The 13,931-nt window shown below is 53.3% G+C and overlaps 5 protein-coding genes across 5 annotated transcripts; 3 read left to right on the top strand and 2 right to left on the bottom strand.

Annotated features, from left to right (window-relative positions):
* Positions 1-320: 320 nt before the first annotated feature.
* M421DRAFT_420492 (uncharacterized protein) lies at positions 321-3,271 on the top strand. Its single transcript, XM_033592504.1, has one exon. It carries the CDS (start codon positions 568-570, stop codon positions 3,076-3,078), a length of 2,511 nt encoding a protein of 836 aa, XP_033448856.1. The 5' UTR covers positions 321-567; the 3' UTR covers positions 3,079-3,271.
* A 1,080-nt stretch (positions 3,272-4,351) lies between these two features.
* On the top strand, positions 4,352-6,331 carry M421DRAFT_62682 (uncharacterized protein; the record flags this gene model as incomplete). The annotated part of the gene is made up of 3 exons (XM_033595990.1): positions 4,352-4,602; positions 4,656-5,116; positions 5,172-6,331. 3 exons carry the CDS (start codon positions 4,352-4,354, stop codon positions 6,329-6,331), a joined length of 1,872 nt encoding a protein of 623 aa, XP_033448855.1.
* On the bottom strand, positions 6,191-8,685 carry M421DRAFT_420490 (sugar transporter STL1). Its single transcript, XM_033592503.1, has 5 exons — positions 8,102-8,685; positions 7,773-8,051; positions 7,318-7,721; positions 6,933-7,264; positions 6,191-6,881 (listed from the first exon to the last, which is right to left on the bottom strand). The coding sequence occupies exons 1-5, from the start codon at positions 8,268-8,270 to the stop codon at positions 6,485-6,487; spliced, it is 1,581 nt and encodes a 526-aa protein (XP_033448854.1). The 5' UTR covers positions 8,271-8,685; the 3' UTR covers positions 6,191-6,484.
* An 806-nt stretch (positions 8,686-9,491) lies between these two features.
* Positions 9,492-9,879, top strand: M421DRAFT_150645 (uncharacterized protein). Its single transcript, XM_033587570.1, has one exon. It carries the CDS (start codon positions 9,588-9,590, stop codon positions 9,840-9,842), a length of 255 nt encoding a protein of 84 aa, XP_033448853.1. The 5' UTR covers positions 9,492-9,587; the 3' UTR covers positions 9,843-9,879.
* Positions 9,880-11,527: 1,648 nt separating this feature from the next.
* Positions 11,528-13,594, bottom strand: M421DRAFT_150639 (uncharacterized protein). The gene is made up of 2 exons (XM_033587569.1): positions 13,026-13,594; positions 11,528-12,971 (listed from the first exon to the last, which is right to left on the bottom strand). Exons 1-2 carry the CDS (start codon positions 13,360-13,362, stop codon positions 11,737-11,739), a joined length of 1,572 nt encoding a protein of 523 aa, XP_033448852.1. The 5' UTR covers positions 13,363-13,594; the 3' UTR covers positions 11,528-11,736.
* Positions 13,595-13,931: the final 337 nt, after the last annotated feature.

Below are 13,931 nucleotides of genomic sequence, written 5' to 3'. Positions count from 1 at the left end.
GCAATGTGGGTGGTAGTCTCGGCACAGCCTTGTGTCGATCCGACATTACGGAAGCAATGACTACATGCAATAGAGTATTCCATGACGACTTCTTCCAGACCCACAATAGGCCTCGTCTGGGCTTGAGCTTGAGCATGAACACTCATCCGAAGTGACTGTCATCAAACCGAAGGCTCGCCGGATACACCTTGTTGCAAGCATCGTTGCACGCAAGTGGTGTCGTGGCGGCGTCTGTGGGGTGCGGAGCGCACTGACACGAGCCGCACTTGCCGTGGCCGCCCCAGCAACGCCATTTGTTTGGGTGCTGCGCTGAGCTCAACCACAGTTTGACGGCGGAGCTGTACAATCTCACGACATAACGACTTTGTCTTCCACATATTGTTACGACTGCCCATGGTCTCTGGTAGCGAGACCTACTTCTGGACCCCTTCCCCCTAGCATCGTCTCGACTCAACTCGACTCACGTCATCCTCGGCGCCCCGTATTCCAGGTGACCCTCGCGCCATCTCAACACAGACAAGGCACTCTCGAATGCGATAGGACGTGCACCACGTGCAGCCATACAGGATGCTGGGCTTCCGGCCGCAGCTCACGGTAGCCAAGCGGAAACCGCAAGCCTACAATCAGGTCGAGCGCGACCTCGAGGACGGCGAGCTAAACGATGAGAAACGCTACGATAGCGACGATGACGACAGCTACACGTCCTCTGGCGCATCGAGTCCGTACTCTTCACGAGCATCCTCCGGCGCCTACGAGGTCAATCCGAACAATGCACACGAAGCCCGGCCTCTCGCTCCGAACCGCAAGGCGTCGCGCGCACATCGAAAAACGCCATCGAAACCATCCGTCAGCGCATACAGCTACCGAAATCCTCGCGCCTTCACAAGGTACTTTGGACTGGCTATAGCAAGCACATTGGTCTTGTTCATATGGTTTCTGTTGCACAGTAGCTGGGACTCGATACGGAACGCAGAGCTCAAGCTGTACAAGTCACAGCCTCCGCCGCCGGTATGGAAGAGCTTTCCCTTCTTGAAGCGCTACCATGGGGGGATACGCACCTTGGTCAGCCGCAAAGAGAACGTATCAGAGTATCCAACAAAAGAGGACATCGACCCTGAGCTGTCCCCAGTGGACACGAGGCAGGAGGCGCCGAAGGAGAAGAGGGCCGATGGCGCAAAGATTCCGGACTCGATACCGTTCAGTCCATACCCAGACTACAACAGCTTGAAGTATGTGGAAGAGTATGGTCCGGTGGAGACGTGCTATCTGGACGAGAAGGACACAATCGCTGTCCCTGGACTACGAGTCTACGACGGGGTAACAAAGGGCATGCCTGACAATGTCATGGGAAGTTATGACCTGCTCGGCCTGAGAGACGACATTTGTTTTGAGCGCTTCGGACGCTTGGGACCGTATGGCCTGGGCTACAGCAAGAGGAGGGGAGGCACCGGTGCTGGAATGGAAGGCGACCGCGAGGGTATCGAGAAGGTGTGGGAGGCTGTCCCAGAAGTTGACTACCGGAGAGTCAAATGGGGCAAGGCTGTTAGGCGTTGCTTGGAGAAGAACAAGGCACGCTTCAAGACGGTACCAAAGACCCGCGGCAGCAACGATTTTCAGGCTATGGCCACGCAGAAGCGGCAACTAGACGTTGTCCCCCCGACTGACAATCAGACCGAGTCTGCTCGCCAACAGTCGAAAGCCTCCTACAACAAGGTCCTCTCGCGAACTGCTGTCCTCATCCGCACGTGGTGGGACTACGAATATGACGACGAGGACCTGATGTATCTGCGATCCATGATATCAGAACTCAGTCTCGCATCTGGTGGCGAATATCAAGTACACTTCCTCATCCACGTGAAGGATGACAACAAACAGATTTGGGCCGACGAAAACGTGTATCAGGAGGTACTGACTAAGTCTCTGCCAGCAGAATTCGCTGGTATGGGCACGCTATGGTCTGAACGCCAAATGGGTCTTATCTATGGTGGTGTGGAAGAGTCTATGTACCGCGGCCTGCCTGTCCACGGTGCTTACCGTTCGACCTTCATGCCTGTCACCTACTTCGCGCATCAACACCCTGAGTTCGAGTACTTCTGGCACTGGGAGATGGACGTTCGGTATACAGGTCACTATTACCATCTGTTCGAGCAAGTTTCCAAGTGGACTGCAGCACAACCTCGCAAGGGTTTATGGGAACGCAACGCTCGCTTCTATGTTCCATCTGTTCATGGCTCCTGGGAAGACTTCACCCACATGGTGCGTGTACAAACCGAGCATGGTACCAATAGCAAAGCCAACACCTGGTCATCCCACCTTCCGCCGAATCCGCATGTTGCTCAACCCGAGTTGCAGAAACCTGAGAAGCACATCTGGGGCCCGGAGAAGCCTCAGGCTTATCCTGACATTGAGATCGACGAGGACGTGATACCGCCACATACCTTGATGGAAGACAAGCACGAGTGGGGTGTAGGCGAGCCGGCCGACCTCATAGTGTTCAATCCACTCTTCGACCCGGACCGAACGAACTGGATTTTGAACGAAGACACTACTGGTTACAATAAGACGAACGGCCAACCGCCACGCCGAACTGCTATCAACACATCAGGCCGTCTGTCACGCCGCCTCCTCGAAACCATGCACCGCGAGCAGTCTCATTTCCGTCACACCATGTTCAGTGAAATGTGGCCAGGGTCGTGTGCCCTCCACCATGGTCTCAAAGCCGTCTACGCACCTCACCCCGTCTTCATCGATCGCAAGTGGCCCACACAGTATCTTGCCGCTATCTTCAACAACGGCAGAAATGGTGCATCCGGTGGTGCCAGACTGTCAGTTTTCTCAGACGAGAGACAGCACAACTTCGAAGGCACAACATGGTACTACAATGCCGGTTTCGCCCCCAACTTGTGGAAGAGGTGGATGGGATACAATGTCGACAACGACGGTGGTGAGGAGGAGGAGATGGCTGGCGAGGGCCGCATGTGCCTGCCTGCGGTGCTCTTGCATCCGGTCAAGCAGGTTAATCTGATTCAGGAACGAGTTGAGGAGGCGACGGGCGCAGCGCAACACGAACATCCGTAAGTCGAAGGGTCTTTGCAGTTCTACTTCATCATTGGTTTCGGCGTTCATGAGCGTTTGGCTCTATCAGTACAGCGTTTATTTCATCATATAGACATGACTTGGAATATTCATGTCGTTCACGGCATACAATAGCATTTTAAGGCTCTTCGGTGGCCTTGAATTGTATGTATGATAGTAGATGTACACTCTAGCGTTTCAACTTGATCAATTTTTAATTTCGATTGGTCGAAATGTCCTGGAAGGCCTTGAGGTTTGCTCGTGGAATAGAGGATGGCTGCCGCCCTCCGGCTACTTGCCGACGCACAGACACCTTCAACTCAACCTGTTTCACGTTTCCGTCGGCATCTCCACTCATCTCCACTTCGCACCTCCACCGCTCTCCTGACCTCATCAACAACCACGCAGAAACGTAAACGCCGCAATGCCGCACCCGAATTGCCGTTACATAGGCCAAGAATATACGAGAGAGCGCAGGTCTTGTCTCTGCAACACATTGTCTTGACGGGTGACAGGCATATGGCTGTTCTGGAAAATTCCTCCAGTTGCACGTTGAAGTCTCGGCACAAATGCCTTCTTCCTGCTGCCCACTTTGACAGTGGATTGTAGCACACTCTTTCAAATCGCTCTTGTTCAAACTGAATCCGTGCTACCGACCAGACCTAGAAGAAGAAGGTCCTCTGACTATGGCAGCATGACAGCTTTTGTCACTGACGCAGCATCTGTCACTACATCATCCGGAAGTGTTCGCGTAACTGCACCGCTGTTTAAATCAATGCTCGACATGCTCGTCCCGCGTAGCTCTGCTGTCGCTCCCTGCATACCCACTGACCAGGCTCCGTCGAAGTGGAGACCATACTGTCTCAGATATCTGGGCAAGATCCAATACGGCTGACTGCTGGTCAGAAAGGATCAAAACGGCGGAGTTAACAAGTCGTCGGCCCTCGCCAGGACTTGGCCCTGCGGAACCAGCGGATATTCGGCGTTGCTGTGCTTGCTCATAAGGTTGAAGTGGCAGTCGTGATGTTTCCAGGACTTTGACACATCCATCTCTCCTTCTGTCCGTTTTAGAATTTGCTTTGCAGCTGCGCTGCGTCCCCTCTTTACTATGATTTTCAAATCCACCGACCATGCGCTCGCCGCCCGGGCTCACATTCAGGACGGCAGTGGTACCGCGATCCATTACTGGGGCTATGCGACTCGATATCTGCCATGCACCAATGATGCTGGGTCTTGCGAGTACCTCGACTCGGTATATGGGGATCACGAAAAGTCAATGGTCTACACTTTTGTCATGTGGGCAGTGTTCGGAATTGTACTGCTTGCGACAGTGTTCTCGCGATTCGTACAATTGCGTAAGAGGAATGGAGATGGCGCTAAGCAGGGCCTCTGCTATCGCCTTGTGCGATCCATGTCCGCGGCTGTCAGACGGTATCTTACTCCTGAATGCTCGAAGATATTCAGGTACACTACAAGGCTGCAAGTTTCCATCCTGGCCATCCTTTGTGCCTATCTCATCGTCTTTTCGTGAGTTCATATCACTTCCGCTGGTCTTAGTCTCAGCGCTGACTAGCATCTAGGCTGGTAGGAATCACCTACAAGAGTTGGAAAACGCCGATCAAAGACTCCAACCTATTCAACACTCGCAGCGGCATTGGTGGGTTCGCTGACCGCCTCGGTGCATTCGCGTTCGCTCTCACACCCTTGACGATTGCGTTATGCGCTCGCGACTCAGTGCTTAGTATACTTACCGGTATCCCTTACCAGAGTTTTAACTTCCTGCACCGCTGGACGGGTAGAATCATTCTTGTTCAGTCATTCATTCACTGTATCATCTGGACCATAGTTGAGGGATATTTGTACCAGCCCCAACCAAAAGTCTATATCAATTGGATCAAACAAGAGTATATGATCTGGGGCATCGTGGCTCAGGCCTTCATCGTCTTCCTTTTCGTCTTCAGCTTGAGACCTGTAATCCGCTGGACGGGCTACGAATTCTTTCGCAAGTCTCACTTCATCGTGGCGATATTGTACATTGGCGGTAAGTACTCTACAGCCTATACGCAATAATTTTGCAATAACTGACAAGGTCGTAGCTTGCTGGGGCCACTGGAAGCAGCTCTCCTGCTGGATGGTCGCTTCTTTTGCCATCATGGGGCTCGATCTTGTCGCTCGCACCGTCCGCACCTCTCTCATTCACTTCGGCTACAAGAGTGGAAGCAGCGGTTTTGGGTTCAGATCCATTCCTGCTAAGATGGAGGTTCTCGAAGACCCCACAGGCACGATCGTCCGTATGACGTTCACCTACGCGATGCACCCATGGGAACTCGGCCAGCACTTCTACCTCACATTCCCTGCGCTTAGCATCTGGCAGTCGCACCCCTTCACACCGGCATCGAATCCAACGACTATGTCTCCGGTCCAAACTCACACATACATTATCCGCGCCTGCAATGGTGAGACTAAAAAGCTAGCCGAACTTGCGAAGGCAGCTATGAACCGCTACCCTGTTGGCGATGACACAACATCAGTCATCATGCAAGGCCCGTACGGCGGCTCAATCGTCAACAGCGAAGCGTTAAATGTTCTCGCGATATCTGGCGGCACGGGTGTCACATACACGCTTCCCGTCATCAAAGCTGCGCTCGCCCAAACATCGCCTGTACGCAACATCGAGCTCAATTGGACCGTCCGGCACCTTGAGAACCTGACCTGGATTGGCCCCGAACTCGCATACCTCAAATCACAACTCGATCAGATCCGCACGGGAGCAAATCACATACATGACAACGACAAGCTCGAAAAAGTGCCCATAGTAAGAGCTGAGACCAAGAAACACTTCCGAATCCAGATCTTCGTCACCAGACCCGAAGCGCGCATGCTTGCGCGCCGGCCACCGCCTGCCCGCCGCCTACGGTCAGATGAGAAGATCCCGAAATATGACGTCGGTGAGAAGCTGTCTCCCGTATCGACGATGTCCAGTTTCTACTCGGAGGAGCTCGAGGATCTGATCAGCGACTGTCCTGGCTTTAGTATCATGTATCTGGATAACGCTCGGCCGGATGCTAGATCACTGGTTGATGCGTTCATGGAGGAGACGGTTGAGGAGGGTAGGACGCAGGTTGTTGGGTCTGGACCACCGGCGCTGGGGACGCAGATCAGGGCTGCTGTTGCGGCGAAGAACGTACCGGGAAATGTTTGGCACGGCGATGAGAAGGGAGATGTAGAATGTGTATGGGATGACAGGATGGGATGAGAGAGAGATTGTAGGTTCTAAAACTTTCTCGTAGGAGACTCAGAAAAGTCTCGCTGCAAATACCTGCAATTGCATTCAGAATGAAGCTCTCCCAAGTGGATCTCAGCAGCCTATGACGTGCTTCAGACCTCAGTTTATCACAGCTACCACCACTTACACGGCTTCCTTCGTCTCAACACGTTCAGTACTAATACTGCGCCTCTTCTCCTCGTCCACATTGCCCACTTGATCTGCTGCAATTCGCGCATCAGCCTCGATAAACTCCACCGGTCGATGCAGCTGTACTGCCAGTTCATTCCTATGAATCAGAATGCCAGGCTTTGTCTCAAAGAAGCGGTCGATATCCTCCAAAGTGCGATTGGCGGTCTCGGGATACAGGAAGTATGTAATCGGGATGAACGAGAAACAGATGACAGCCCAGATGATCCAGAACTTGTAGCCCAGATTTTCAATACCGGGAAGTGTCGCTTGTACAACGGCATAGTTGCAGATCCAGTTCGTCGACATGGCGAGAGATGCGCCTTTGGTCCGCATTTCAAGCGCGTTGATCCTGTACGCGTGTTAGCTGACTCTAACCAGTCTTTCAGGAACATATGCTGACTCGGTAGGATATAACCACGGCACACCAAGCACACCCATACCAAAGCTAGCGAAGAATACGAAGAAGAACGACACAGCTACGATGCCGAGCTTGTACGAGTCTCCACCAGCTTCGGTCTGACCCTGTGCTGCGGCGATCATGATCCAGCAGATTGAGCAAGCTGCTGCAGAACACATCATGACTTTGCGCCGTCCGTAGCGTTCGATGACGAAGTAGGCCAGGCAGGCAAAGAGGAGATAGTCGAGTGATCCGGCGGCGGCTAGGATTCGGGACAGAAGTTCGGATATGCCTAGCGAATTAATGAAGATGTAGCTCATGTAGTAACTAGTAACCTGTAGTCGTAATTTAGATGACCGTATCCGATCACTAGAAGGGATGTGCTTACATTGATACCCGAGATCTGATTCATAGCCTGCATCCACGCGCCAAGACACATGCGTCTCAGCACTCCACTCGGACCTTTCCCGCTGAGTAGCTGCCACCACGTATACGTGTTCATGTGCTCGCGATCGAGGATATCCTTGATGATATTGTACTGGGTAATTACCGCCGGCGACTCCGGGGTTGCGCCGTGGCCCTCCAGGGCCGCGATCACCTCGAGCGCTTCTTCGTGCTTGCCTTTGCGGATCAGCAAGCGCGGCGAGTCGGGGAGAAAAGGACACATGGCGTAGATGCAGAAAGTGAAGAAGATTTGGAAGGCGAGCGGGAAGCGCCATGCTATGTCTCGAGGGGCAAAGGAGAAGCCAAGGGTGAGCCAATTGGAGATGCTGAAGCCCGTGATGCAGTTTGCTACGGGATCTTGTCAGTCGCGTGCTGGATAGGTTTGAACATTGCTCGTACCCATCTGGATGATGACTAGCTTGCCTCTGCTATTCATCTTGCTCGTTTCTGCTTGCCAAACGCCAGCTGTCGCTGTGTTCATTCCAGTTCCCAATCCAGCTATGATCCGTCCAACCATCATGCTAGCTACGGTCCAGCTGCAGGTCTGGATAATTGCACCGATTCCTATCACTGTTGAGCCGAGTAGGATCTGGCGCGGACGACCGAGTATATCGCCAGTCCATATCGTGCTCATTGCTCCGATGAAGCAACCAATGTTGTAAATCGAAGTCATTACGCCTGCAATGCTGTCAGCTTGTATTTGTATCCAAGCTCGTGGCCTCAAGTACCCTGCATGTTTGCAGACGGATAGCCGAACGTATGGAGGAAGTTCTCATCTATGATCACGTTGCCGAATACGCCTTGGTCATATCCGTAAAAGATCAAGACGGTCGACGCTGCGATTGAGATCCACACCGTGAGCCTTTCGCCAGAGCCTCCGAGGTACTTGCGAGGCATGGTTAGCAATCAATTTGGATTCGACCCGGTTCCAGGTATCGTGCCAGGATCTGTAGTTGTTGTATCGAGCTGCCGGCTATAGAGTTGCGACAGAAGGAACGTTAAAGGTCAATCAGCGTTCGAACAACGAGATCAGTCCCTTTTGTACGGCACACGAAGAGTGGTCTGCATAATCATGTCAATCGTCTACCGACAGAATAGCCGATGGTTCAACGCCCTGTCGTCTCGAGCGCGCACACTTCCCCAGAGTTCAAGTCACATCCCCCATACCCCAGGTCTTATCGTGCCATTCGACCCACATTGAGTGCCGTCATTCGTCTGCGAGCAGCTAAGGCCTTGCGATCCACGTCATAAGATCTAGAAAGGGTTGTTTAAGCGATCATGTTGCATGGGAGCGAGGATAATGATAACCAGGAATGGCGTTGAGGGTTTAAGGCAGATATGGCGATGCCCGGTTTACCAGCTTAGGGAAGGCGGTGACCGTCATGGTGATGCGACGCGGAAGGTGCAGCGAGCGGGGTAGAAGATACTGCGACTTCAACAGAGTAACAACACCGCCATTATTGAACATATGGAGGGCGCTCAGATCCCGTAAGGCAATGATGAAGCTGCCTTTGACATGGACTTCTCTCTCTCGATACAAAGGCTACACTGACAATGAGCGAAAGCCATGACGTCAACTTCACCGCTCCGGTCTCTCGAATTGGGCTGTCACGACGCAGCTGGGAGACTATCACCGGTCCTCAGGAGATCGGTATGAACAAGAAGTGTGATCTTGAAGTCCTCATGAGATCATTGTTCGACATGACGAGATCCCAGAAATGGCACTCGAAGACAGCGGAGGCCGGACGACGGAGTAGGTCGTCCTCATCAGTATGGCCATGGCATTCAGACTGTCGGCATGATACTCTTGAAAATATGATTCTGGTGTGCGAAAAGCAGACAAACCTGGGAGGTAGAAATCCTGACGTTTAAGCCCAAGATGACATGGAACACTCAGTATTGACCAGCAGAGAATTGTGTCTCTAAGAAAGCTTCGGTCGATGACCGTCTCTCTTGTACGGTGAAGCCCGTCGCCGTGGAGAACATGTATCGCCGCGATATACCGTAAGCCCAACAGATCCATTAGCCATGCCTCGACTTGATCTGCAAGCCACACTGCAAACAATCCATCTGCAAATTTCTTTTCATCTTTTCTCCGTACGCGTCACAACCCATGACCCACGTCGTCCATCTGCGCGGCACCCACGAATCCACAAACGCCTCCGGGAGTGCGAAAAGTAAAATATATGACAAGGGTATACTTAACTAGCTCGCATGCCACCCTGGAGGTTTCCTACAGCTCCAGTGTTTCAGCAGGTCACACAGCATCATGCAGTCTGTCGAGTAGTGGGCGGGGTGAGCAGCCTTCTTCTCCACCCACTGCTGACCATGATCCAGGTCAGCGGAGCCGAAGGCAGACAGTTCGTTTCGTCGCTCCGAAGAAGGACTAGGCGCGCGTCTGGTGGGGGGCTGGACTGCTGTGGTGGTTGTGTAAGGACATGTAGGGCGATGCTGTGGGACCGCGGGTGAGGAGCGGCACAAGAAACACAATAGGCGAGTGGGAAGAGTTCAATTTGAAGCGTGAACCGGGCATCTGGTAGAGTCTAAGATCGAGACGTGGTGGATGGGTGGATATCAAGAACGACTGGACAGGTGTCAGAAGTGCCATGTACGCATGCGGCTAGAGAACGTATACACATATACGAGCGTGTTCTGCAGCAGCCATTCTGTGGCTTCGGTGAGCAACGTAGAAGGCTGATAGGAGCGCAGCACGAGCTAGAAGACGACATACCTGCATCACCTGAGACTGCATTGCCGAAAACTCCTGACACTACGGGCAGTTCGCAAACCGCACTGCTCCACACTATCTGCAATCCGCGACTGGAATAGCACGTCCCGCATCTCGGCACAGCAGCAAGCAAGATGTTCCCGAGATCGATGCACCCCAAGATGCGATGACTGGCTTTGCTCCTTCCACGCGTAAATGCAATGTGCGCAAGGGCTGCAACGAGGTATTGGAAGGAGCTGAGATTATACAAGCTCATCAAGAAAAGGGCCTTCTTCCATCACCACCAAGTATAGTATCTTGACACACCTCTCTAGCCACATGCCTAGACATTGCACCTTAGATGTCACAATGCATACAGCTCCAGCAAAGCCCAACTGCAGACTCTCCCTAATGACGATCTTCCCGCTTTCGATTGTCGCACAACGATTCTCTACGTGCACAGCAAAGCGACACCTGCATTACGCTTATCTGCCGTCACCCCAATGCAGTACAGCATCGTAGTACCAGAAGCCGGTCACCGGCCAAGCGAGGCCCTTGTGCCATCTCACCAACCCCCGCTCTTCGCGGTCCAGCCTTGTAGACTGTGACAAATGACATGGGATCGTTAGGGAATATTTTCGGAGTGAAGATGTATGTGTGCAGATTGGGAGAGCAAATGTGGAGAGACATGCCACCCTCGAACAAGCTTCTAGAGTCTGTCAGGCCGTCTGTGGTGGGTTGAGTATTATCTCCGATACAGTGTTGTGGGTAGAGTGTTGAGACGTCGAGACTCGCATGCGGGATGACGGCGTACAGACGATGAGCACAGGCTGTGCAGGTGTACTGTGAGGGTGACAGGTGCACCATGTGATGGAAGCAACTTATGGTTGCGATTGTTGTTTCCGTGGTCCGTATCGAAAGCAAGGCAGGGCTATGGTGTCAAGAGACTGGACATGGAACAGGCACAGATGGTGATAGCAGCAGTAAACATTTCAATTGATGGTTTGTTACGACTGCACTTGTCGCTTCTTGGCCGAGTTGACCAGGTGCGTTGCACCTGTATACTCAAGCTACACAAAAGCCCAGCTGTCCCACCTCCGCTCATTAGGTCCCATGGCCAGACTCCGCCCCATGTCCACCCATTAGAGTTATACATCGAAACATTGGAGAGGAGCATAATGCTCGTTTGGGTATTGGCACAACCACCGTATAACCCACGACTGCGCTTGCCACGATGAGTCCCAGACTGGAACAATCGGGTATAGCCGTCGACAAGAGAGCTGTCTCTTGAATATGACTAAAGGAAAAAGAAAGCAAAACAAATGGCTGAAGAGCCTTGCAGCGTGTGACACATCTTGATACGCTTTTTTTGACAGGACTGATTGATCCAAGCCCGCTTGTAACTCCACAAAGCCCATTGAAGGGATACACACATACCCGCCATTGTACTGTGAAGGAGTTTACCTCTCTAGATTCGTAAGATAACAAAGGAAATTCGTGATAAGGATCGGGCGTGGCGCGAATGGCTCGGCCGTGAAATGGTCATACAGGTCGTACGTCGTTAAACCCATGGCAGCAGCTAATGCTGCGAACGCCTCGCAATGGTTTGTAATTGCACAAGAATATACACAAGGTAGAATGGTGGCGACGGCGAGTCTAGTGGTCCCGAACGCCAGCCGAAGAACGGCCGAGCAGAGAACCAGGGAGCAGGTCGCTAAGGAATTTGAAAAACGCGCGCTTCCGCGAAGGGGTCTTTAGCATCATTGGTGACGCGATCTGGACCATGGGACCGACAACGTCTTCATCGCCGAGCTTGGGGAACTTGCCTTCGCTCTTGGGATCGTTGAGCGTGGGCAATTTGCTGAGAGGAGCTGGCTCGACAGGTGACAATGGCGCAACTGGCGAGAGGTGACCAATCGCCTGAGCGTGGATGGAGGTGGCCATCTCGTGGTTTTTCTTCCACTCGGCATCGATCTCTGCCCACTTCCGCTCGGTGAGCGTGTAGTGCTTAGAGGTGACGCCATAGTGCTCTGCGGTGCGCACTTGGTGCTTTGCGTAGTTGCAGCGCGCTGACTCCCAGTCGGTAAAAAGCTGGCGGACAGATGCGGCGTCGCAGCGCTCGGGGACGTAGGGTTCCGGCAGGATGGTAAAGTTCGCGTGGCCCAGAAGGTTAGTCCATTTGTCATCAGGGTCTGCCAACATCATGGGTGGGATATCGGCAGAAGATACCGTGTATCCGGGACGAGATGTTTTGATGGATGCCATTGAAGGCTTGGCTGATAACGTAGGCGTAGGGTAAGCGCGGACCGGTGGAGTACCAGTGGGAGTCGGGACGCAGGACTGCAATGCATTGGCGATGGTGGGCGACTGAAGTGGCGACGACGTTGGCAGATCGTCCCGGCACATGAGCAGAGGTGGCAGGAGAGGCGTAGTCGCGCAACGCTCAGCGTCGACCTGCTCGGGGTCGATGTCGATGTCGATGGCATTAGCTTTGACGACGTCGATCTCCATGGGTGCTGAGCTTTCGCTGAGCTGCTCCAGACTTTGAGCAGGGGTAGGGACCTGGGAGTATTGTTGAGAGACATCGAAGGACTGGACATGGCGAATGGAGCTGGTGATAGACGATGATCGTGTCGATGGGACACGAGATGGTGTCTCGCTGCGTGATACCCCAGTGAAGCTTGACGAGGTCCTCTTACGCTCCTTGACCTTGCGCGACAAAGAGGGGAAGCGGCGTTCAATCTTGTTGGTGATGCTGTTGGCTGAAGATTCCAGTGAACGTCGACGCTTGGCCATCCGGATCTCCGCATCTACGGAGCGGAAGTACTCGTCCTGGAATTCGTATGCCCTGGCAATTTCACATTTGGTCTCATGGCCAGTTTCAGTGTCGCCTAAGGATGCATGAGTACTTGTTACGACCATATTAGAGTACTGATGGAACCTACATGAGCAGCGGTGGGGGTCTTCAGGTCCGTAGTGGTACTCTTGCTCAACAGGTTCCTCGGTCAGCTTTGGAAGCTTGCCAGAGGCATTGGGTGCCTCAGCGATCTCGTGAGTTGGTGGACTCGATGAAAGCGAAGACGCAGAGCTGGGGAAGCGGAAGTGACCTCGTGTGTAGAGACTTGGCGTGGGTGGCGTGGAGCACTCAGAAGCGGAGTAGAAACCAGAGTCAGCGCACGAGTAGACCGAAGATGTGGGCTCGGCCGACATGTCGAATGAGCTTTTGGACGACTTGCGCGCAGCGACGAGTTTGGGGAGAATCAGTGGTTTGAGATCGTGCATGTTAATGTTTGGGTGCCGAAGCGTGACGTGAGATTTGACGATGGGTACTGGGATCCCATCACCAGCTTAAGAGTAAACCTCGTGCTGTATGGCTGATGGTCGGTTTCTGATCTCCTAGAGAATGGCGGTCGCGGATTGTTTGGGGGAGAGCCTTGGAGGGTGCCACGAAGCAGGACCACGTATGTGCCTTTTGGCCTGTTTACGCTGCGAAAAGACCTAGTAAAGTCAGCGCCCGTCGGCTGGCGCACCCAATACGGACGGCACGTGAGAGCAGTGGTCTGCTGGGATAGGCTACTCACGATGGGCGTTTCGTATGCTTGTGATCCAAGAGTCCAGCGCACAGTTGATTCGAGGGAGAGACAGCGCAGCAATAACGCGAGTGCAAGTTGGCAAAGAGCGACGACTGACGTGGGCAAGCTGGACAGCGACCAAAGTCGGGGGATGGGGCACGATTTGTGTGTGGGCAGCGGCGCACGGCGGTAGCTCCTTCCCACTGGAACTGCACGCCAAGCCCTCACCAGAAAGCAACACCCTCGACCGCTGCTATTCCCGTCTTTGTCTAGCCAACT

This window comes from Didymella exigua (genome assembly GCF_010094145.1).
Source record: "Didymella exigua CBS 183.55 unplaced genomic scaffold M421scaffold_13, whole genome shotgun sequence".
Lineage (NCBI taxonomy): Eukaryota > Fungi > Ascomycota > Dothideomycetes > Pleosporales > Didymellaceae > Didymella > Didymella exigua.
The sequence above is the reverse complement of the archived record's forward strand: the minus strand, read 5'-3'. Positions and strand labels throughout refer to the sequence as shown.

What these genes read in the sequence shown, in the direction of transcription:
- M421DRAFT_150645 (XM_033587570.1), top strand. Translation starts at nt 9,588, where the DNA reads ATGCCACCCTGGAGGTTTCCTACAGCTCCAGTGTTTCAGCAGGTCACA.
- M421DRAFT_420492 (XM_033592504.1), top strand. Translation starts at nt 568, where the DNA reads ATGCTGGGCTTCCGGCCGCAGCTCACGGTAGCCAAGCGGAAACCGCAA.
- M421DRAFT_420490 (XM_033592503.1), bottom strand. Translation starts at nt 8,270, where the DNA reads ATGCCTCGCAAGTACCTCGGAGGCTCTGGCGAAAGGCTCACGGTGTGG. An exon ending in ATCAGATCTCGGGTATCAAT is followed by an intron (nt 7,265 to 7,317) that starts GTAAGCACATCC and finishes TTACGACTACAG; the next exon opens with GTTACTAGTTACTACATGAG. An exon ending in CCGTGGTTATATCCTACCGA is followed by an intron (nt 6,882 to 6,932) that starts GTCAGCATATGT and finishes ACACGCGTACAG; the next exon opens with GATCAACGCGCTTGAAATGC.
- M421DRAFT_150639 (XM_033587569.1), bottom strand. Translation starts at nt 13,362, where the DNA reads ATGCACGATCTCAAACCACTGATTCTCCCCAAACTCGTCGCTGCGCGC. An exon ending in AGACCCCCACCGCTGCTCAT is followed by an intron (nt 12,972 to 13,025) that starts GTAGGTTCCATC and finishes ATGCATCCTTAG; the next exon opens with GCGACACTGAAACTGGCCAT.